Genomic DNA, 24,747 nt, shown 5'->3' on the forward strand with positions numbered 1-24,747 from the left:
TTTCTCCTTGTGTTCTCATACTTGAGTAATTCAGACATGATACAGCCCCATTTCCTTCTTTTGCTTGCTCCCCCCCTGCCTCCTGTTTCTAGTTATGAGGAGATGGGGTGTGGGGAGGAAAAAGCATTCTGAAAGCTTTTGACATCTTTGGGAGGTTGGTGTTAGAATGCAAGAGCCGCAGTTGTTTCATTGTTCATGGTTTCAGTCAAGAGGGTTAAACTGAAAGAAACCTGTTTCCAACAGGAATCTAAAAAGTAGGTGACAATAATTTCTGATAGTGAGTTGTCTTCCACCTGACATGATGCATGGTACCCTAATACAGCTAGAAAGTCTGACAACAAACCACCAGGCGTGACACACTGACATCAGTATTCATATTGCCCTCTATAAGTCCTTTAAATCTTGATTTCTCTTAAATGAATTATGTTCTCTGTAACGTTCATAATGGACTCTTTTCTTTCTCCATTAAAGTCTGTGTCAGCATTCTCCTTCTCTGCGTTTTGCCTCAGGGCTCTTGATGTATACAAAGACTCCTCTGTTTTCTGCTCTTAGTCACACGCTTTCACTCTTAACCTCAGCGCTATAAACTAAACATCCACCCACTATGGCTGGAGATGACCCTGTTTACGTCTGCTGCTCAAATCACGACAGCAGCAGTCATGAAACTTTGTTTTCATGGAGACAGTTAGCTCTTAGTAAGAGGACAATGAGGCTTGACTTCTTTCAACACTGCAAGTTTTTGAAAAAAATTCAACAGAAATAAATAGCCAAGAATGATTAATGGAATACGTAAATAAATTGGTTGTTTCAATCATTTCAGATCACCACCTTTTAAAATTACCGTATATGATTTGTTGTAGCAGTTCACTATGGTATTGGAACACACCAATTCAGTCTGAGGGCACAAGCATGGGAATGGGGCTTATGTTTACATTTCAGGGCTGGTTATGATGATCAGCCTGAACCATGACTCTCTGCAATCCAGCAGTGAGTGTAGAACAGCAGGGTCACCCACATCACTGAGAAATTCCCATTTTTGGACACCTTTGCCACCAGATTTACTGTCATGGCTACTGAACAGGGAGCTGTTTGGGATGATAGCTCCTCCTAAGGAGACCAGCAGCCCCTTAGTAAACAGGGTGATGAATTTGAGAATATGAAGGAAAGTGTCAGGAACACTGCTAACTCACAGTGGAGGATCCCCTCCCTTGACCTGCTGCCAATGCTCTTCCTAAGGCAGCCCAGGATCCCATTGGCCTTCTTGGCCACCAGGGCACTGCTGGCTCAGGGACAGTTTGGTGTCCACCAGCACCCCCAGGTCCTTCTCCACAGAGCTGCTTCCCAGCAGCTCAGCCCCAGCCTGTGCTGGTGCCTGGGGTTATTCCTGCCAGGGGCAGGACCCTGCACTTGCTGCTGTTGATTTCAGACAGTTCTTCTCTGCCCATTTCTCCAGCCTGCTGAGGTTCTTCTGCGGGGCTGCACAGCCCTCTGGGGTGTCAGTCACTCCTCCCAGCTTTGTGTCCCCAGTGAACTTGCTGTCATCATTTAGCATGAAGGTGTTGAGATGCTCTCAATATAAAACATATTTCAATGTCTTCCAATGAGTCCTCCCTGTGACCCTGCCCAACATTTCCACTACTGGGGCAGCAGCTTCCTGGAGCTCTCCACACTACTCCCCTTCACACAGGGAGGCCCAGGGCTCTGCAGCTGGCAGCCAGCTTGCCCAGTCTCTTAGGTATTTGCACAAAGCCCTCCTTCGACAGGACAGGGTCACAGAGCTCATTTTGCCTCAGTGCGAGCATGCTCCCCATGGAATATTTGCTGGCACTTTCATTAGTCTAATTTTAAATATCCCAAGTGAATGGCTCTCTACTATTTCCCTTGAGAGACTGCTGTACCTACTAATAAATCTTACTGACAAAAGGTTTTTCCCAATATCCATCCTAACTTCTTTCTCTCTTAATTATATTCCAATACCCTAGTTGTATGTCCTTGTGTCACTTTCCAAGGAAACCTTACCAAAGTCATTTCTATAACTAATGCACCCCAGAGCTCACTGAACTCCTTGGCAAAAGCTCCTGCTGACTTCAGTGTACTTGCAGCCAGCTTTTGGGCAAAGCTCTGCATTTCCCCTCAGTGCAAGCCTGTAATCCTAGAGCCAGGATGGTGTGGCATAGCAAGCTAGTGTTGCTCCCCAGCCCTTTCACTGCTGCCCTCAGTCTTTCTGCCTGGGACCACCAAAGGCTTCAGTGAGGGTAGGGAAGTGGACAAGATGTAACCCAGGATATTCTTCAGGCTTTCTGAGGTGCCCAAGCCCCCTTCTTGCTGACACTGGCTCCCCCAGCGGGGCTGGCAGCCTGTGGGATTCAGGGCTGAGGCTCCAGTAGGATGGTTTGGTATGTGTATCTTGGGAACAGCTCACCTGGGAACAGAAACCTGGCTCCATCACCCAAGTACTGCCGGTCTGGCAACCTGGCTGTGTCCCTGCATGGCAATATCCCTGCCTGGGGTTACACTAGTAACAACAACATGACATTCATTCCTGCAATGTTGGATGTAGTAAAGCATTTCCCCTTCGCTTCCTTCCCTGTATGATTATGAGTCATGGTTCTTGGGAGCTGATAACAGGGGAATCCAAACGGTGCTTTGAGTTGTGCCTAAACATGAACAAATGCTTAATCAATCAGGGATTTATCACAAAAAGAAATGTTTGTTGATGTAAGCTGTTATTTGGAGCTGATGTGCTCATGTCACATTATATGGTTTTTATGCCTCCATCTGAACCAGGCATTTTTTCTTCACAAGAAGTTTCCTTCCTCATCCACAGAAACGGAACCAATCCCCTCATCACTCCCGCTGCAGTAGTTTGGTTGCCCTTTGGAAAAGGAAAACCAAAGTAGAATATCCAGCTTTGTACCAGCTGCCTGTGAGGTTGGCCAGGGGGAGTTTCCCTTGCTGGAGAAGGGGTTACCACAAGCCACTTCTACAGCTGAACTCTCCTTAACATGGTAGATGTGGCCTGTATTTGCAAACATCTCACTCTGTTGTGATCTTTAGTTAAAGGTGCATGGGGTCAGTCAACCAATTTGGCACTTTATCAGAGTGGATACAACGGAGAATGATGGAAGGTGGACAAAGGGATTATTGCTCCTGGTTGTTAAGTTCTCTTGTAACATAAGGCACAGATCCAGCAAGGTGCATTGGTGCTTACCTATCCCTTTTGAAAGCAAAGTACAGCCCCACAATCTCATCCAGCTGCTGCCTAGGCCTGGAAGGGGTTTTCACATTCCGCACCATCCTAAAATTCTGCTGGAAGCAATAAACATCTCAGGAGCAATCTCATGCCACAGTCCTGTGTAATCCACCAAGCTGGTGCTTTTCGAGCTCTTTCATTTGAGATACCTGTTGGGGCAGCCTGTTTCAGAATGTGCCACCAAAGCAGGGTTCACAAAAGATGCAGAGGAGGCTGATCCTTTCTCTGCTGTCAGCCAATAGCCCTCATTTGAACTCTCACCCAGAGTCATAGTCAGACAGGATCTGAGCCTGGTGCTCTGTTCCCAGAGGAGGGCCCTACACATGCGACCAGTTGCTCTAAGCTCCTTCTGTCATATCTATCACACAGATATTTTGGAGTTCAGAGAGCAGGAAAAGAGAATGAATATAACTGTCTTAGGGCTAGCAAAAGCACAGTGTGACTGTAAAATCTGTGTTTCTGTTTACAATCAGTTGAATTTGAGGGTTCAGTCTTTGAACCAGGATGAGAGAGACTTCCTTGTGAGGTATTCAGTCTGGAGAGAAGTGTTTTATTGATGCTCTTCTCATGATCTCTGTGCCTCAATGGCCCTCCCAAGCTATCTCCCTGATGAGGGCACCAATGGATGCTCTCTGTTTTTAGACATCTGTTGCTTCCTACATTGCCTGAGGGGCAGATCAGGCACCTGGTTCAGGGCAGTGGAGCTGATGGAGGAACCAAAAGTTGGTGCTTCAGAGTTCAAAGTTAGGATGTTAATTGCCTTTTATGCTTCTGCTTGCTCATTACTGTGGAAAACAGGGTAGTGCATTTCGTTAAACTCAGAATAGGCACAGTTCTATAATGGGACATTAGTTCTGTGCATTGCACTTCTTTGTCTGAGATAAGATATGGTCTCTAATGTCTCTTTTTTTTCCTTTCTTCGAGTTGGTACTTGTCCAGAGCACTTCTTCATCTTGCCAACTAGTGATTAATTGGCTGTACTGAAAGGTTCAACACTTTTCTGTACGTTTACCAGAGGAGGTAGAGGAATGTGTGCTCTATCTAGAGTGAAAGCATGCCCTAAGTGGATTTAAAAATGGGTCATCACTTGCTCATTTTAGAATCTGTGCCCTTAAAGCACATGAAGAAAGGTGCCCTACCTTTTTGATACCATTTAAAAAAAAAACTTCATGGTGACTGGGAATGTCAGTGGGAAGTTCCAAGACTTCTGTTTATCTTCAGTCAAACACCGTGCAGGCAGCTCAAGCACAGACTTCTTTGTGCTATGCTGGTGTTGTCAGCTGTCATACAGAATGTGGTTTTGTCCCTTGCTGCTGGAATTTCCATGCTGATTATACAAATTTACCTCCTGACAGTCCAGGGGGAAAAAAGTTATGAAAAAACATCAGCCTAGGCAAGGCCTTGTCAGCTGCAGTTTGAGTTCCAGCACCTAGTGTCTTTCAGCATTTCCAGCCCTACAGTAAGGCTTTGGAGGGTTAATGGTGCACTTAACAGAGAGACTTGAGAACTCTTTAAGCAAAGCTCTCTGTTTCACAGAACTGCATCTCAGCTACTTGCTACATATCCCTTTAAAAGGAAGTCCCAAATTAGGGCCTTCTACAATTTGTGTTGTCACCCTTCTGCAGGAGAACTTCATGAAGCAATTTGACCTTGTTCCTACTTCTGTGTTAGCATCTGATTCATTCGCCCTGAAGTTGGACATTCATGCTCTTGCAACCAGACATCCATGGTTCATGTCTTACAGATGACCCAAGCATGGGTGTGTTTCAGCTGGCCATGATGCTTGTAACCACCAGACCACAATCTGTTCCCAGAGCCAAGAATAGCAGCAACATTTCTGATGTTCGATTTTCAACAAAGCTGTCTTGCTTGCAAGATATTTTGGAGTATTGGCAATGTTGGTAAACTGACAAGGACCCAGGAGTGGGCAGGTTGAATTGGAAATGAAAAGACAGAACAAAAAAAAAATAGTATTTTTATAACATTCTCTAGTCTTGTTTTTTGTGGGTTTTTTTTTTGTTTGTTTTTTTGTTTGTTTTGTTGTTGGTTGTTTTTTAGTGACTCATAATTTTAAATTTTGTGGTAGGTTATAGTTTTGCCAAACCTAATATATCTTATCCTTCATCTAAACCTCTCTCCAAAGTTTTCATGCTTATTCAGTCCCTGATCTGTTTTTTGGGATGGCTTCTAAGGACACCAACCAGTAGCAGATGTGATAGTATTTTTTTTTTATTGTGGACATCTCCTGAAAGTATTGTACCAAAATAACAAAACAGCAACAGCTTTTGGGGACTACCAAACAATCTCCAGACAGTCATTTCTTTTGGTCCTTGCCAGCCTAATTTGATTTGAGCAGAGAACTGATAAAGAAATGCTGTCAAGCCCAGGCAAGTCATGTTTCTGCTTCTCCATCTGAATAATTTCTTGACTGCCTGTTGAATGCTTGAGAGCAAACTGGGCGCCTTCCAAAGCGAAGCAAAGATAGCCTCCCTGTCCCAGGGAGGTTATCGTGCGAACAGAGACTACCCAGCATGTATCAGAACCTTGTGTGCCTACGGGAAGAGTGGAGGCAGTTGATCATATGGATTGTGTAGGCAGGACTTAAAGCTAGGTGTGAGGCTGTGTGAGGTGCCTGTGTGTGCTGTTGGCCTGCTGGAGTTCCCCTCCACAGCCCTGGGCAGCCCTTCCTCCCAGGGCACGAGGGATGCACCCGGGCAGGGCGCTGGCCCAAGACACATCCCCCTGGGTGTGCACGTGCCTAATGCTTTAAACTGAGCTTAGTGAAAGGATTTGCATGGATATCCCACATGATCCATGTGACCAAGACTAAATTACCAAGCTTTTCAACAGGAAAGGAGACTTCTAGATCAAAAATTATAATGTTCCACCATACATAAATTACAGGTTCATTTCTCTACATACTGACAGTTATAAACAACACTTTTTTGGCCCTAGGTCAGAGGTATGGCTTTGACCATAATTACATTCTTTGTAGATAACTTATTTTTGTTTTGGTTACCAGAGCTTTTGCAATGGATCAGGTCTGTGCATTACTGTTTGTGTCACATGCTCCCATTTTTCTGCCGTGACAGCCACCTCCTGTCACCAACACCACCTGGGTGCTGGGCACAAAGGCGGAGCAACAGGGGTCACCATCAAGGGGAGGGGAACTCAGCAGAGAAAAGCTCTTGAGTTTTGAGCATGCATCCCATGATGGCAGAGTAGAGAGAGAAGCCCTGGTGTAGTGGTGTATAGGGCAAGGGGCTTTGCCCTGCCAGAGGATGAGGAGGAGGAGGAAGCAGTGTTCTTTATCACTTTTGTTTCCCACTGTCCTGCAGTCAGATTTTCTGCTTGTTTTTCACTGTGCCCCTCATGTGTTTTCCATCTCTCCAGAAATCACTGGCTTTGTTTAAAATAGACTTCGAGTGGCTGCCAAGACTTTATCCAGAGAGGGAGAAAAATGCACGGACGCCAAGTTCCTATAGAGTTATCAAAAGCTTTCACTCCCCATCAAGAATACACCAGAAGCCTGGTCTTCTCAAGAAGAGCTCTGAATAGTCACTACAGGTCAGCCTGCAAGAGCCACCAAAGCACTTCTGCCGAGGAGAGCAATCCTCAGCTCCCAGTGGTGTCTCCTGAGATCTGCTTGCAAGTGCCCTCACAAGTCTCTCACATCCTGGAATGATAGCCTTTCTTTGTGATGTATTGAATCTACACAGAAATATCACAAATTCAGAGGAAAATGGCTTAAGGATGTTTGACTCATAACCATTTAAAGGTACCCCACTCATAAAGTAATGGATTTCATCAGAGCACAACTTTGTGCTGTAGGGTTGCAGCCAAGAAAGATTCACCTTGGGGGGCTTTGCTGGCTGTATTTGCTTTCCCTTTATGCTCTACCACCTTTTTCTAACCCAACCCTAAAGGGATTTCCTGCTCTGTCTCCAAAAGGAGATGCTATTGTTAAATAATTCCCAGCTCAGAGCTTAGCATCTCCTTCTGTCTGCAACAATTCAAGTCAGCAAGATAAGTACATGTAAAATTGAAAACAGGGTCAGCTCCTTCATCACCAGGGCAAAAGATATTGAAATAGAGACAAAAAGAAATATTCCTTGCTTTTAGGTAGAACAGTGTGATTTAACTCTGGCTTTTGGACTTCTTTCCTAATATTTCTTGATTAGAAAAGCTTACTGAAAATACTTGAGATGGCTGATGGGGGGAGACTTTCCTAACGGAAGCAGCTCTTTCTGACAGAATGTAAACAATCCCCGAGCAGGCTTCATCAGCAGCACTCCTCCCACCAGGAGCCAAAATGCACCAGCTCAAAGCCAGCAGCTCTGATGTTTCGGTTGCTACAAAAAGCTGTGGTGTGTGTCTAAAAGATACCCGGAGAAAAGGGTTGTCCTTGCACACTGGTTTCCCAGGGGCAGCAAAGCCTCATTTTGACTAAGTCATGCAACAGCCTCTTGTCACCTGCTCTTTTACCTCCCAAAACAGCATCAGGGAGAGAAAGCTACCTTGGCTGAACGAAGTGTGTAGTGGATGCCAGACTTTCTGGTGTTTTAAAGGAGGGGGAGATTACAATTTTAGATGAAGTGAAAAATTATGATCTCCTGTTTCTCATATTGCTCATCTCTCTTCTCCCCTTAGAGGCTGTCCTCTGCTCTCTGCTTTGTCACAGGTAGTCTTGGTTCACTGCAGCTGGTTTTGTTATGTTCCTCCTCATACTCTTCCTAGGAAAATAACATCAACTCATCACTGTGTTTTCCTGCATGTTGAAAGAGACTGACACAAGTAAAGTCTTATGCAAATCCTGGCTGTGATTAGTGAAAGCCACATAGGTCTTCTGTGAAGTCTGAGGGAGCTGGATGCCGAGGTCCTTCCTCACTTCACCGCCAGCACGGGTGCACTGTTTTCAGGGGAAAGGGAGTGTCCCTGACTGTGCTACCCCTGTGCATGTGTATATCCCTACTGTGATTAAGTCTGCAATTATGGTAAGCACACAGAGAACTCAATGCACAAAATATGAACTTGTTTTGAAAGTCTGGACAACAACATCTTGATGACTCACTTTATCTCTGTAAAGAATGACTGAAAAATACTTATTTCTCCATAGTATTTTGACAAACCAGAATACTCTAGAAAGCATCTTGGGGGAAGTTGATGCTCCTAGTACTATTGTCAATTAAATATTTGGTCATTCACCTTATTCGTGGTGCTAATGCTCTGTAGGAAAGGGGTAGTACTTTCACTGCCTTTTTCCTAATACTGTTTTTCTGACACTTCCTGTGTAAGCATGGAATGCTCACACAGCCCAAAGCAATCCTTAATCACAAAACATCTTTCTATCTGGTGCACTGAATCCCAGAAAGCTTAGTTTCCAATGCAGGAATTAGCCTTAAGTGTTGTTAAGACACACAACTACTTCCCAGTTCATAGTGGGGAGAGGGGGAAGGAAGGGGGAGGCAGAGTAACAGAAAGCCCCTGGTGCTGTGAAAAATGGAGTGAGGTGTAAGAGGGAAGAGATGCAGCATCCAAGTAACCAGCAAGAACAAAGCACAAATTCAGCCTTTGCACAGCAAGCAGAAATTTATAAAAGGCATCAGACCAGGATGCTTCTTGCTTAGTTCTTTTTGAACAGCTCTGAAAATGAAGTGAATTAATAGTTTCCAAACCTAACAGGTAAGTTTGCAACAATCAGAAACACAAGAATAAAAAGGGTGGTGAAGCAATATTAAGAAAGATTACATACTGGAAATTGGGCTCAGTGCAAAATCTTTTTTCTGCTTTTTTTTTTTTTTTTTAGTTACTGTAACTATAAGCAAGAAATGTGTGCCAGAGGAAATGAGAATTTAAGAAAATATAGACAGTTTGGCAGAGCCACAAAATGAAAGCTTTAAGGAAAGAACATTTAGAGAACAGAAGGAAATATTAATGGGAGAAATGATAGCAGCATAAAAACATCACCCTTTCAAAGAGATCATTTTTCACCCAACTTTTTAACATCATTTAACATGCATATGGTAACTTTTATCATATTGATGCTTGGATGGGAAATGATGAGCATACCTTTTTTAAGCTGCTGGGAGAAAAAAGTGCATACACAAAGGCAGGGAAAGAAGAAAGCAATTCCAGCAACTTAATAGTTAAGGTGTTGGAATAGTTACCAGACACTGTTTCTGTAGGAATGATGAAGCTGAGATTTAGAAGACGTTGAAAGAATTGTGATTCTGAATGGCCAAATACACATTAGTGCCCCCACCTTGACACAAATAAACCACAGCTGCCTGGACAGCATAATTCCCTTTTGGCTTGAAACAGTATATGTTATTCAGAAGGCTCTTTGAGAATAGAAGTAGCCCAGTGAGAGATTCATAGAGAAGCCAGGGATCTAAAGCTGACCCAGCAAATAACTGCTTCTTGCTGTCTGTGCTAGAAAACTAAGTCAGTTGGATCCCTAGCAAAGGTAGCTGGAAATACAGAAAAATAGGCCCTGATCCTTTCCTCTAATAAGATAACAAAGAGATAGCAGGTGCTTGGAAACTGTAGCGAAAGGCCTGATTTTCAATCCCTATGAGCTTGTGCTGCCATGTTTGCCTTTGGCTGGATGTCAGAAAAGAATGGAATTTGGCTCCTCCTTATTCTGCAATGTGTAGTTTTTATCTCTCCAATATGTGAAGTCACTGAATCTTCTGACCTGTTTACTCAGTGCTTCAAGAGGCTGTTCATTTCAAAACATTACCACGTAACAGGTACGTGGAGTCCCCAGTTCAACCCTTTATAGTAGTTATTTATTACTCTGGTTTGGTCTGTGAATGCTGAAACCACAGTTTTCTCCAGCCCAGCTGCCCCACTGCACAGCTTCACCCTCTGCCACCCCAAACCCCCTGGTTCTTGCACAAGAGTTGCTTCAGCAACCTATTCAGCCAGCTGGTCGTGGCTCCACAGCCCTCAGCCTGCACATCCATCTGCAAACAACGTGCTGGCCAGACAGGAGCATCCACAGAAGGCATCATGTGCATCATGGCAGAGGTGTGGGCATCAAATGTTCCACAAGGCCAAGGATGGAAAGGGCAGCCTGCCTGTGCTTCCTTTTCATGGAACTTCACCGAAAGTTCCTGTGGAGCACACTCAGGAAAAAAGAGGAAGAGTTTGGCAGCCTGGTGGGAATTTTGGATTGCTTTGTACTTGTTCGCATGGTATACCAGCTTCCAATTCCATTAACTGAGAAGTGAAAGACTGAACAGCCTTTCTGTTCCTGTAGAGTGGTGGAGTACAGCTTGTTTAGTCAGAACTTGCAGTCCCAAGTACCCATAGTGGTGTGAGACTCAGCCTTGGATGGAAAACTGGCCCAAGAAAACTAAATATTTGAGCAGCTAATCTGTGCTGCCTTATCAGTACCTGAGCTAGGTAATTAAAGCTAGCTCTTGCAGAGCTACAAAGTCTCTGGCCATGTCTTTATGGTTGCAGTGTTGGCATCCTCTCAGGTGCCTGAGGACCTTTTCTTCCAGCCTCCCCTTGGAATTACTTAAAGTGCTAAATGCACCACGTATGGTGGTGTTTATTTAGTCAGACATAAATATCCCTGTGGATATCATGGAGACCATTCCTTGATGCAAATCACTGCCATTCATGCTTTGGGATATTATGCTCCAAGATGCTGCACTGTGCTGGGATAGGCAGGTCACTGCTTTCCAGAAGGAAGCAATCACAAATGCACTGCACTCGCCACTTTGTCCCTTTTGTTTCCCCTTCAGCCTGCCAAATGCTTTGGTAGCCTCACAACTGCAGGCATCACGTGAGCAAATCTTTGGATGTTTGCTCCTGTCAGGCCTGTTGGTTAAATATTTGGGAAAGGTGGCTATACTCTGCAGCTCACTGAAATGCCAGCAGGATCCCAAAGTATTTTACAAATGGTGTTTAACTCACAATTCATCCAATCTAAATTAAGGGTTTTGTCTGGAATACTTAAATTGAAGCTTTGTCACTTTGGTTTAGTTTCTATCATCCACAGCAAGTTTTCTAGTTCCTAGCAATTTATAACCCACTGATGGGGTGCTGAAAACCCAGCCTGAAATACCACCTACATGCTGCGTGAGGAGGATGAGGACCAGGAGAAACCCATCTTCATCCCACTGGGAATTCCCTTGCTTGCAGCAGGGTGGGTGGAGGGGGGAAAGTGGTGTCTCATGGAATACCCAGGGTATGGGCAAACCCCTCTGTCCTTTACTGATTCACATGCCTGTCAGGTGTGATCTAGGACACAGCAGTGTATATTCCTTATATAGTGTATATTCCTGGCAGTTCTTACAGCTGGAAACATCCTGGGATGTTTTCTTGCTTAGCCAAAGCTGGGAGAGCAAGTTGCTCCTTCTCAGAAAGACAGGGAAACCCCTGAGGGTTTCCCTCAGAGGAGGGAAGGGTCAGAGGTGCTGCCAGTGGAAGGTAGAGATGAGCCTGGGTTGGGTAAACCCACTGGCCCAAGCAGGAAGGTTAGAAAAATAAGTCAGGAAGTGAGGAACATGCTCATGTACGCTCATGCACCAGCATACAGAAAGGCTCTGTGATTCACAGGACAAAATACAAACTTCTGGAAAAGGGCTCTGGACCTCCTCCTGCCTGAGCCCAACTCAGAGCTTCTGCAGTGCAGTGGGACCAAGGTGAGGAAACACTAGTGACATTTACTGCTCTCACCAAGGTGTACATATTGTGCTGTCACTTGTTTCAAGGTGCTGGGGAAGGTCTGCATGCTTCTGTGCTGTATTCAGTGTGTGCCCTGTGAACATCTAAACCATCCTGTGACACAAGCCTGGAGCTTTGGGGCTGAGCTTGACTGGTCCTCGAAGCTTAGGGCAACTGGATGTAACAGACTTTCTGCCTGGGAGAGGGGAAGAGATGGAAGAGTGAAGGAAGAGAGTACTGTAGCCATTTAAATCACAGGATTCATAGATTAGTGGATTACAGACCAATACAGGCCCCCTTCTGGTTTTACTGCAGCAGCAGTGTGCTTTGCAAGTATGCCTTGCTCAAGAGAAGTGAGTCCTCTGTGATGCCTTGAGAAGGCTGACCTAGAACAGAGGCTAGACAGAGTTAAGAATAAAGTAGGTATTTATTGAAAGGCCTTAAAGGATATACCTTGGGCAGTACAAGAGCCTGGCCAGGGCTAAACCTAAGATGGACCTAAAAATGGTCACAAAATGGATGACTGGTCACGATGTCTCACATTTTTATAAGTTCTGGTCCATCTGCACATCAGGGTTAATTGTCCAATCACAGTTTCAGGTTATGAAGTCCCATCCTTCTTGATATCTCTCTTCAGTCCACTGTTGCTTATGCTTTTGGGCCTGAAACTTGAATTGTCAATTGAAAGAAACTTGAATTGACACTTGAAAGAATTGTCCATAGTATTAAGGTAGAAAAGGAATTGTTTTGTCTACCTACTCTGTGAAGAAAGTTCACTAACTCTTAACATGAAGCTCAACACTACACATGTAGGCAGCACAGAATATGAAAAATATGATATCTAAAACTTAAGGCATCATCTGTGCTCTTTTATATGGAACTTGATGGATGCTTTGCAAATGCCAATCCTGGTGGGCACACAAGGGATGCCCTGTGCTTCCCGACCCAACTGGTCTAGCAGAATGCCCAGAGTTTGGCATTGTGTCTGCACATCTGCAGTGAGGGTCTGTGTCTCAGGAGGGGTGGGGGTGACTTCACTCCCTTTAGAGCTTGGTGGCAGTCCATTTTCACCACTCCACTGCTGGTCCAGTGGTGTGCTGGGCCACCTAAGCACTGCCTTCATGTTTCAGATACAGTATGTAATTAATCAGCATATGTATGTACTGCCACATCACTGTGTCCAAGAGTGAGTAAATAAAGCTAGAAGGTCCTGTGCAAGAACACTGACTTTCAGCATTAAATGAGAGATGTGATATGAAGAACATAAATCAAATTCTTGCTATTGGCAAGAGAGAAGCAGTTTTCTCCAGGACAGACTGCTATAGAAGATTTCTTGCATCTTCTGGAAAAAGAAATGTTGGCTGCTGCCAGAGAGATGATACACAATAAACAGACTGAATAGCTATGGCAGTTCAGGTCCAAGAGTGAATGGGCCACAGTGCCAGTGAATGGCCTCCACCCACTGCACTGCAAAACGTGCTTCCTGAAGTGAGAACCAAAGAACATTGACTGTGTCACCAAACTCAGATCTAATAAAGACCAGCTGGCCAAGTGAAAAGCCACTCTTACTTTTTCCTTTCCCTATCTGCAGCAAAGTGCCTGTAGCCTGGGCTACTTGCACAGGAGGGCAGCAGGCCCCCTGTTCCTCATCACAGCTGCTGGGGTCTCCTTGCCCCCAGTCCCTTCTGCCCCAAGGCTGGGCTGCCTTCAGCAGCCCCCTGGGGAGGGGAGAGCTCAGCTGTGTGTAATCTTTGATGTGATATGGGTAACAAGCTCAGTTAGCAGGTACAAGCAGTGAAGGTGAATATTAAGAGCTGCTTAGAGGATTGATTTTTCATTAAGATGAATCTACTGTAATTAAGCCTAACAGAGATGTTTGTGCTAATGCTGCATTATTAATTGCCTGAATCCAATCCTTCTTTTTTTAAAAAAGTTTTTAAGCATGTGAAGTTTCTTTACCTTTTTTTTTTTTCAGTCTTGTATTACTTCTCCTTCTCCCTCCAGAATATATATTGGTGTGTCTTTTCTTCTTTCAATGTCTGTTTTCTCTCAAGACCAATTTTTTTTCTGTTGTGTTTAATTGTTTTTCTCCTGATTTATTATTCCAAGCCCATGCTAGGCAGTCTGTTTATTTATAATTTGGATTATTTTAAAATGGATACAGAGCTCTAGGTCAGTGTTTAAAAATTAACTAATAAAATACACAAGTGAGGCCCAATGGTCAACATAAGATTACACATCCTCCAGGATTCACATGCTACTCCAAATAAACCACTGGGGAATACATGCCCCAGGCCCCAAAAGCATGGAAAATTCACTAATCTGGACTGAAGCAGGCTAGTATAGAACACATATATGGGAACCCTTCAGGGAAGATGCCAGGCCACTCTTCTTACAATTGAGCCAGCAGGTGTTAGTATGAGTCTTTGAGAGGAGTGACAGTGATGGTGTGCTGTGGCAGAGAAATGCTGGGCTCTGCCCAGCCCAGGTGCCCACATCCCAAGAGCTGATCCTCCCACTTCTAGGCAGTTTGGGAGAATGCAGTTCAAAGGAGAATAACATGACCCTCACAACACATATCAGAAGACCAGGCAGCCTGAACTTCTACCGTGTCTTCCTCCTTCCTCCATGAAGGCTGCCAATTCCCAGTGGAAAAGAAAAGCCAGGGAAGGCAATGTGTGTTGTTCTGCACAGAGACACAAACCCACCCGTCACCTCCCCCCTGCTCTGGCCCTACTCCATGTGTGGTACCCTGATGGTTGTATCCCTCTCTTCGCACTCCATTGCAAAACTTCCCCAGTGAGCAAACAAAGGCTATCAGGCGCTGTGTGTATTTGGAGAGGCAGCGTTGGAGGACGGGCAGCTCCTGGCTGGGGTGTGCAGTGCAAACAGCCCGGCTGGCAGCAGGCAGAAGGGGTGCCATGCTGCGGCCTGGCTCAGCGCGAGTGGCGTGGCGGGGAGAGGGGTACAGCCATCGCACCCCCCAGAGGGTGGCCAGCTGGCCACGGACAGCACCATCACCCCCCCGGCAAACACTGTTCCCCACGGGTGGTGCCATCTGAGGTCCCTTGTCCCTGCACAAAGTGTGCAGCATGCTGAGGGGTGGCCTGAGGCAGCAGGGAGGAAGCAGTGCCCTTGTTCATGCCCAGAGAGGCCTCGTGGCAAGACCAAAGGGAGAAGCACACGGTGTGTGGCCTCTCCTACCCTAACTTGACAACTGGGCACATTTAGTTGGTTTGCACAAAGGTGTGAAGCAGTGGCACGGGGCAGCCAGAGCGGTGTGTCCTGCTCATCCCCCTGCAGAGGTGGGGGCACTTCCACCGCAGACAAGAAACCCGGAGATGCAGGGATGAAATCCACCTGCTCTGTCAGTCATGGCCTGGGCTGCTGCTCGAGACACACAGGTCTCTCTTCCACAGTGGTGCAAAAACCTGGGAGCAAAACCTTCCCAGGGCCGGCTGTACCGTGTGCCCAGACAGAGACTGGGCCGGTGTGTGGAGATGCTGATGCTGGACACAGAAACCAGCACCGCTCCCACTGCGAGCACAAGGGTGATTTAGCTGTTGCCCCAATGAAAACAAGATCAGGCTTTTTAGTGCGGTGTTAACAGCTATGTTAAAATCCTCACACTTTCCAACAAAAGAAAGGCCCTCAGAGAAACCGAAACAAACACTCACACAAGCAACACTGGAAGTTGGCTTGAGTTACAAACACAGGAAATTAAACACAAAACCATGTTACAATAGCGTTGAGGGTCTGACTTAAGGCAGGCTAGGAGCATGCACTGTTCAGATGGCCGTATTTTTCCCTACCCCCACTCCCAGGGGGATTGTCGCTATAAATACACACACGCATGTAAGTAGTTGTATATACACACACATGCATGTACAATTCCTACCACATTGAATAAGCCAGGGAATTAAAGGAATACAGTAGCCTTTCCCTGGACTGACTTGGCCCAGTATACAAGTACATGAAGGTGTTTGAGCCAGGACTGCAAATATCATGTATTATGGGGAGAAAGTTTGTTTGGCTTTCTTTTCTTCATTCCTAAACAGAGATGCAAAGATTCAGTTCACAGCACAATTTCACAACAAACGAAGGTCCAACTGAGAACAGTGTGAAGGTGAGAACAAGGGCAAGAAGACAGGAGTTCCCTAAACAGGTTTTATTGCTGAAGAAAACATCATATTTAATCATCAGTTTCGACTGGGTTAGCAGAAGACACGTTTATTCCAAGAGAAATTCACACCAAGGGTTATGCAAGTGGCGCAGGATTACCTGAAAAAAATACTCTCCTGACTGACAAAGCTTTAATGGGCTTTTGTAGCCCATTGGTACCCCCTTGGTATCACAGCCAGCATGGTGCCATCAGGTCCCTCTACATGTCCTCAGCAGAAGGCTCTTCTCACCTCCAGTTGCAGCCTCACGCTGCTGGAGGCCGGTGGAAAGGGGAGGGTGGCCTCACGTTAACATGTCTTGACTTGTCCCTTTCTGTAGCCAAAGCCCTTTCCCTTTGCTGCAAATCCCTATCTCGTGGCCTCAGTCCTAGGGTACATGCTTGTTTTTCTGCTTTTATCTTCAAAACACTCACAAATGTATTTCAAATGAGAACTCTATTATGTTTTCCTTTCCTTTATTACACTTTGCTACAGTTTGTCAATACTGGCTACCGGTGTTATTTGAGGCCACACTTGAAAAAAAAAAAAGGTCCTTCCCGAGCTCTGCACATTTATCTGAAGTTCTGCGTAAGGTCACATGTCTCCTCCAGCAGAAGGTCTTGCAAAGTTAAACAAAGTCCCCTCGCTTGCTCTGTCTGAGTAAATACAGACCATATTGGAGTAAATAAACAGCCAGGCAGTGTCCCAGACAATGGGCCTTGGCGATGAATTAATAAACTCTGCCTCTCGCATTAGTAGAGTGTGACTGGAACTGGCAGGAGGCCCTGGCGGGACTCCAGAAACGATTATTACTAGACAGAGCCAAAGGAGACTTGGCACGGCGCGGAGCCCACAGCTGGAGATTAGGTAACAGAGCCCGCCCGCTCGCCGCGCTGCCAGGGCGTTGGTTACCCTGCCTGAGGAGAGGGTCAGGGCTCTGTTTTTGTAGCTCGGATTCATGTCGGGTGCCTATCTCTGAAACTCACGCTGCTCCGATCTGTAATCCATAGGCTTGTTCTGCAGGGTCAAACTGCCACCCCAAACCCTGGCAGCTGACCAAAATGCCTGTCTGGTAAAACTAGGGAGGATGAGCCTGCGCCATCCCTGTCCTGCGCAGCACCCAGAGAGTCTGGTACTGTGGGGAAACTGGGCTGGGTGGTACTGCACAGGCAACACAGCAGGGCAGAGCTGTTCTGGGTGACGAAGCAAGAACTGCTCCTGTGAAGAGAAGCCATATCTGAACTTGTCTTCTGAACTAGGGGTTGAATCCAGAGGCAGGAGGTCTGCTGAGGATGTAAAGCCCTCCTAATGGCTTGCTCTGGGGGCTGGCTGAAACCCATGGGGAGCCACTACTCTTCCTGAGCTAGATAGAATTGTCACCCAGACACACTGATGAAGGAGGGGTAAATAGGAAGGGCCCATGGGCAAATGGTAAGCCAACCCCTCTGTTCCCCCCTCCAAAGAAAAGGTGTCTGTGTTGCTTCGTGTTGCAGCTCCTGAGCTCTCTCCCAAACCGAAAGAACCATTGCCTTGGAGCTTGGAAGCCCAGCAGCCATGCACTGCAGCAGCCTCAGGTAGCAGGTTTATCGTCTGGGCTACCTCCAGCATGGCTGCCCTGCTGACACAGCTCTTCTGCTTCCAAGAGCTGAGCTACTTTCTGCACCCAGTGTTCTGGTTTATTTAGACCTGCTTCTTGGATCTCTGACATGGGGCTGCTCATTGCCATGCACAGACATGCCTGTGATTGCAACTCACATCCCCGCAATCAGCTATAAACCTGTTAGCAATATATCAGGTAGGCTTAGCACTTGTGTGCTAGAGTATAGGTGGAGGGGGAAGTGATGCCTGCTCCTGCTGTGAAGCATTTTGAGAAGTATGAATGCAAAACTCAAGCTTTTTCAGTGTCTGCTGAGGAGAGGCTGTATGCAAAACCACACTCTTCTCATTCATGCATCCATCGTGAGAAGATGGTGGTCTGAACTCCATCCCCCCACACTATTCTGATGACCCTAATTTCAGGAACATCTCTTTTTGGTGCCCATGTCTTTTACATCGCAATGACTGCAGCTCTGAAAATGAGAAAGTAAAAAACAGCTTTTCTGAGAGCCATTAGCATGAATAGAACTACCTGGACTACCTCGAAAATACACTTTGACAAATGTAAGGTGGTAAGGAAAGTTACCAAAATGAAGAGAATGAAGTCTTTTATTTCACATATATGCTATAGTAAATGGCATTTTCTTATCCTCATTTACTGCTGAATCTCCAACCTGTCCTGGACTGAATGCCCCCAGAGAAGAACAATAATAGTTTCCAGCTCTGAATACTGCCTTTTGTCATCAGATTTGAAAGCCCTTCACAAAGGAGAGGAATCTCATTTTCTGTGTTTTTCCACAGGGAGAAAAGGGGTCACGCAGGCAGAGCCGGAGCACCGCTCCTCTCAATGCCAGCCCGCTGTTGTGCCTCCTTCCCAGGACACGACCATGCCCTCGCCTGCCACCCTGCTCCAGAGGCTGCTGAAATGCTGAAATGCTGAAATGCTGAAGTGCCACTTGCGCTGGCTTGTCCAGTAAACATTGGTTATCTACGCGGGAGACTGTAAATGCTCCTGGTGCGAGCACTAGCTGGTGGCTGAATCAAACGGAGGAGTTTCCAGTGAATGCTGACCAGGGCTAATGTAAAACTGACTCCACAGCCCTTTGCTCACTCTCCAAGCTCCTCCTCCCCCAGCAAGCACAAGTGGGTTTTTTCTTTCATAACAAAACTTGAAGCGAAGAATTGCTTTCCATTACCCAAAGTGCAGATCTTGTCCTTCTCCTTAAATCACCTTCAGCTTGATGAGGGTGGGCACTCCTTGCTGGTGCCTCTAAACATCGCCTGGAGAGAAAACCTCTGCGGAAAGTGAAATTCAGAAGAGCTAATAAAACATTTTCTGAAGAGTTTGAATCTCTCATTCCAAAGAAAACAAAAAGGTCGGCTGACCTTTCAACCTGACCCTTTTCTTTTTTTTTTTTTCTAAGGCATTAAGAAAAACATTCTGCAAACAATGAGTGCTCGTGGTAATTGTCCCTCCCCTGTGCCCCAGTTCTTGCCAAAAGCAACATTTCAATGGCTATGGGGGGTGGAGGTTGAAAGCAAATGAGTGAGCAAGCAAATGCTGGCTTTCACACATCAGTGGCTGGCTACGCCCTGACCACATCCAAGGAGGTTCAAGGTGAGGGAGTCAAGCTCTCAGGCTGCTCCTCACTGAGTTTTACAGTTGCAGTGTCTGAAATATTGCGGTTCAAGTATGGAAATCTGTGTCGGAAGCATTCAGAAAGTCCAGTCAAAGGGTAAGAAAAAGGGTCATACAGCCTTAAAGTGAAGTATAATTTAGATCAACATCTCTTCCATCGGCTGTTGAATTCCACCTTCGTGTCACGTGCTACATCTACTCATTTCTCAGCCAGTCCTTCTAGTGTTAGGGAGAGGCCTGTGTGAAAATAATTTCATGTCAGAAAAAAAAAAAAGTGTGTTTTTTATATGAGAAAAGCCTTCTTGTACCATTTATCTCCATTGTTTTCCAGCGCTAGGACCTGCAGTGGATCCTGCTGTGACATGTTTCCAGCTGCAAAAGGAATCAAAAGATTTAGGGTTGAGTTCCCTCCTGATTCTGGAACATGTTCCACTGTGCAATCTTTTGTAATATCTCTCTGCAATAAAAGCACTAATGCTCTCCAAGAGGCCTCCCCCCTTTCACTTTCCTCATAAGAGGTGATGACAAGCTCCCAGCCCAATTGTCTGCACACATCCTTAACTGCGTGAGCCAGAGATTTAGCTACCTTTCCTGGTTCTGACACTAACCTGTACAGTGGTCCAGGGCAAACCATTTAATCTTTACCCCACCCAGGGAAAATGTCCATAGAAATCCCTTCTTGCTAGTACTGGAGCAGAAGCATTAGCACTGCTGGGAGATGGCTGTAAACAGAAGGGCTTTCAGCTGCCTTTGGGACTCGGCTGCCAGGAAAGGAGAACTGCCTATGCCAGGGCTCATCTTGCTAATTCTGAAGCGGCTGAATCCATTCTGTAAAAGCACACTGGTAGTGTCAAGGTCCTGCCTTTGAACGTGTTTCTCCAGCTGTAAAATGTGGATAGAAACACTGAGCAAGCTCTGTAAAGGTCTGCTGAGATTTAAGCTATGTTGGCATTCTCCTCCTCAGTGTTAGTGGAACTGGCAAACACTAGGAGAGAGCAGGACGGTTTCTACTTTCCTTTGAATCGTACTGCAAATCTCCACAGCCCTGAGAACAGACCTTGTAATTCCCAGCAAGCACACGAGTACGTTTAGGCACTGGTGTGGGAGGAAAGAAGAGGTCGGGGGGGTGGTGGTAAGGTGGGGGTTAGGGCTGTGTGTGTGTGTCATGACATGATAAGTAAACAGTGCATCCAGAATCTCTTTGTTACTCTCGAGATTTACTTCTCCTCTTCAGTAGGGGTTTGTACAGCAAAGTACAATTTTGTGGCTCTTCTTCAAGACCATTAACTCAATATAAAAATATCAGCACTGTTTTTATTATCTGAAAAAAAGAGCTCAGAGCTGAGTTTTTGTGAGCAATGCTTGGTTCATTATACAGTGACTCAGAGTAGGTTTTGTGGTGAAGGATTCAGCTTTTCCTTAGTGGTAGGATCAAGATGTTCTGTTTCCATGATAATCTTACCTTTCATCTCTCTCACGTTGCAAAATTCATTTTTACCTTGATCCCACACAAACGTCTTAGTTTCTTGCCTTTGTTATTGTAAATTATTTACTTTAGAAATGCTGAATCATGACACTGAGGTTAGAGAAAATTGCACTTGTATTTAAAGTAAGAATTGTTCCCACATCTTCTGAAGATTCCTGGACTATTATTTTTGTGTGTCCTTACATTTTATGGTTCAAAAAAGTTTAAGTGGCACTCAGCTTGCCCCCCCTCAGAGAGGTCCAAACCTGAACCTTTCACTCTGGAGATATTTAATTCTAGCAAATGATGCCTCCCCAACACTACGTGGGGGGAAATGTGCCTGTGTATCAGCAGGAGAGCTGTGCTTTCAGACAGCACCGTCTTCCTTCAGCCCTACTCGAAGCCTGGGGGGCAGAGCACGGGTGGGTTCTGGGGGCAGCTGTGGGGCTCCTGTTTCTGTGAGTGCTGTGGCACCCAAACAGAGGCAGCCTGCAATTCAGAGAAGTGCTCCAGAGTTCGTGTGAGCACCTGAATCTCCTGTTAACACCTTGGGCCTGCAAAGATAGGACTAGAATTCTCCTGAAGAAAAAGATGATCATAGTTCCTAGCTTTTATTTGAACAGAAATACAGGGAAAAGGAGCCAGAGCCCCAGCCCCAAGCATGCTCTGCAGCCTGAAAATACATCACAGTGTGATGCCATGGCTTGGTTATTACCAACCTGGTAATACCAACCAACTGCAACCTGGTCCACAAGTGCCAGGGCCACTCTCGCCCCTCCATAAGCTGCGTTCTGCTGGCCGAATCACAGCTGCTGTGAGCAGACATGCACTGCTTGCCCATCCTCTAGTGGCACACAGCTACACCAAGGCTCCCTCCACAGCAGTCACAAATTGCAGTGAGAACTTGTTTGTGTGTCAGAGGGCTGCAGTGGATTTGAATGCTGAGACAGGCTGCCGTGTGGTGTGTGCTGCCTGCCCAACTGCGGTGAGTTGCTACCAGCAGCTAAGATCTAGTCTGACCCAGTATCCCTTTTCTCCCCATTTTAATAGGTTTTTATGAGAGCAAGGAATATCTATTCCTTGCAGGAGAGTGGGTAGAAGAGAGTGTGCCTAATTTTCAATTTTCTTTTTTTTTTTTTAAGCCATAATTTTCAATTTTCTTTTTTTAATTTTTTTTTTTTAAGCTATAATTCACAAGTTCCTGTGTTACATATACTTACAGGTGTCTGTTTTACCACCCTGTGCATTTTCTATGGGGTTACTGCAACACCGGCACTACTTTGAGAGTAAACTCTGATGGGATACAACCAGTGGGGTGTGGCCAGTGGCCTGGGGCTGGCATGCGGGGCTGCTGCCATCTCTTCTCTGAGCCAGCTGGTCGCCCACCACCTCTAGCAGCAGCCGCCACCTCCGCTCCACTGAGCACCGGCTGGCATGCGCAGGGCCAGACAGGGGCCACCTCGTTAGTCATTTAATGAGTAAACAAACCATTTCTCCAGCGTTCTCCAGGATCATTCAGCCTGAGCCAGAAAGCCAGCCTGGCAGAAAAGAGTCTCTTGTTCTGGCCCCCCTCTGCAGCAGCTGATGAGGGGCTTCTCCCTCCAAGTGCAGCAGGGTTGCCACACAAGCAAGCCCACTGTGTACACAGCACACGGGACCACCCGTGCCAATGACTTTTTCCAGAGGCCAGCTCAATCTGCATCAGTTGATCCATGTTTTCTGTGCATTAGATCTCAAGTTCTTTTATATTCCCACTGATAATTGAATTCTCCATTTTAATGGCTCTCATCTTCTGTAGATGTCAGCAGTGCTCTGTAACTGTGGATTATTTAAGCCTCAGCACATCTTTAAGGCAGGTTTAATACCCTCCATTTACAGAAGGGCTGGGTGAGGCCAGGCAGCAGTCAGAGGGTACGTGCCAAACTGCACCATGGCCATGGATAAAGCCCCATTTTCCTCTCTTTCTGAAATGGGATGTTGTCTGTTTAATCTAGGCAACTCTGCCAAAGGATGGGGTTTCCCATCAGGATGGTATGATGGTTTCCATGCATGTGAGAGCCCAAGCCAAAGTTCAAAGCTGAAGTGCTTTTGGCTTTTCCAGTGTCAAAGTAACCATTTTACCTGTTAGTTGCCCTGCATTTTACAGCCCTTCACACCCTGTGTGACCTCACAACTTCATGGACGGGACTCTCAGGAGGTGCTAACCTGCTTACAGGCACAGCTATAGGGCAACCACTATTTCAGCTCAGGCTGGAAGGAGAGGTGTTGGAGAGCAGAGCTGTGGTGAGTTGCAGGGCAGCAGGAACGTCTCCCATCTTCTTTTCTCCAGGGCTTTATCAGGATGCCATGAAGGCACTTGATGTTTGCTCCTGTTTCATACGTGAGGCTTTGCCACCCTTCGCAGGAGTCACATGGGTGCTGTCCCTGCTAGCAGAGGCAGGGACAGACCTCCCTTGCCCCACCACCCACTCTCTGGAGGGGTGGTGAGGGGAGAACCATGTGCTGGAGGATTGGAAACAATGCAGGACGACGGGGAGAGCATAGGACTGATGAAGCAGGAACATTTGGGTCGCGTGTTAGCACTAGAATCCTGCCAGAAACGGGACAAATGCAGGAGTGCAGTTAGTGACCCGTATTCCTGGCTGTTTCCAGGCAGCGTTCATTCCCCCTTCCCAGCTGTGCTGGGGTGGAGGTGAATTTGCAGTGCAGCGGGAGCACTAACAAGTTAATGTTTAACATTATTATTACCTCATCTTCCAGAGGCTCCTTCTAAACATAACAATTGACGACAGGCTCCTGATAGTTCGGAGAAGACCGACCTCAGCCCTAAGACTATGATGAATATGATTTCCCTTCCCCCTCTGTTTTGATTTTCTGCTCTGTTACTCCAGAGCATTGGCTGGCCATGACCCCTGGCTGCTTTTTCTGTAATTACCAGCTCCTGCCAGATTTACTGTGGAAGTTAATGTCTGTTCCAGCCAAGTCAGCCCCACTGTTATATTGTACGAGACAGTAACCCCTTCAGTACAGGCAGAGCTCTGGTGAAGCAAAACAAAGAGTCAGGAACGGGGCTTCTTGAGGCCCTGGGGAAAGTTTCACGTGCTTGATGAGGGTGCTGCATTAACAGGAGCACTCTCATTGTGCAATCTTCCTTGGAGTCTTTCATATCCTTCGGAGCACGAGGGGTGCTCAGTGTGGAAACAAGAAGAAAGCAACTTGTACAAGAGTTTACTCTGACCAGCTCTCAGGATTTGCTCTCGGTCCACTATGCGCCTCTGGGCCATTTCTTCAGAGCCTGTGCATGGTCTGGTGGGACTTTCTTTAATAAATTAACGTTCTGGACATTTACCCTTAAAACTGGAAGGATTTCTTTCAGATGTTGTTTTTGCAAGCAATTTTTTACATGCTCAAACAAAGCATGCCAGAAAGGGCAAGATTCAGGCTCAGATGGCTGTCCAGCAGATGCACAGGTCTCAGCTTCGGTCCAGCCATCAGAAACACCCGGTTCTGCACCGACACGTTCTGCCCTGGGCTGCACTCACTGCAAGAGTGCGCAAGTGCAAGAGCATTTTAAATGTCTGTGGAAGGTGGAACATAATTGAAACATAGTCAGGGGCTAAATGTGGTTAAAATACAGTCCAGATCCTGATAGAAATTATATTCAGCTATGTCTGGAATAATTCCATCTAAGCCATTGGAGCTGTGGGGTGCAAATCCTGTGCCATGAGGTCATGGGGAGATTAGATGAGTAGCCTTCATACCCTGTGCACCACAGGAACAAGAAGTGGCCACCACAGCAGTGTGCAATGTCAGAAACTTCTGCTCCAGACACAGCTGGGAGGTAATAATGAGGAGTCAAAGAGATCACACAGGTGCCAGTCTGTTAACATGACCCTTTACTGTGGAGGGGAAGACACTAAGAATAGACCAAGTAGGCCTGAGTAACACATTT

At 46.2% G+C, this 24,747-nt stretch overlaps 1 protein-coding gene across 3 annotated transcripts in view; it reads left to right on the forward strand.

The window, feature by feature from the left end:
• BMF (Bcl2 modifying factor) overlaps window positions 1-18,771 on the forward strand; it is a 43,956-nt gene extending 25,185 nt beyond the window's left edge. Inside the window, exon 6 of one of the 3 annotated variants that reach the window (XM_058846656.1) lies at window positions 18,493-18,771. In XM_058846656.1, coding sequence (XP_058702639.1) covers window positions 18,493-18,631 — 139 coding nt within the window. In that variant the 3' untranslated portion in view covers window positions 18,632-18,771. The remainder of the gene's footprint in view (window positions 1-18,492) is intronic. The other 2 variants (XM_058846617.1, XM_058846627.1) reach the window with 2 other exon arrangements.
• Window positions 18,772-24,747: the final 5,976 nt, after the last annotated feature.

Source organism: Poecile atricapillus, chromosome 1, assembly GCF_030490865.1.
Source record: "Poecile atricapillus isolate bPoeAtr1 chromosome 1, bPoeAtr1.hap1, whole genome shotgun sequence".
NCBI lineage: Eukaryota > Metazoa > Chordata > Aves > Passeriformes > Paridae > Poecile > Poecile atricapillus.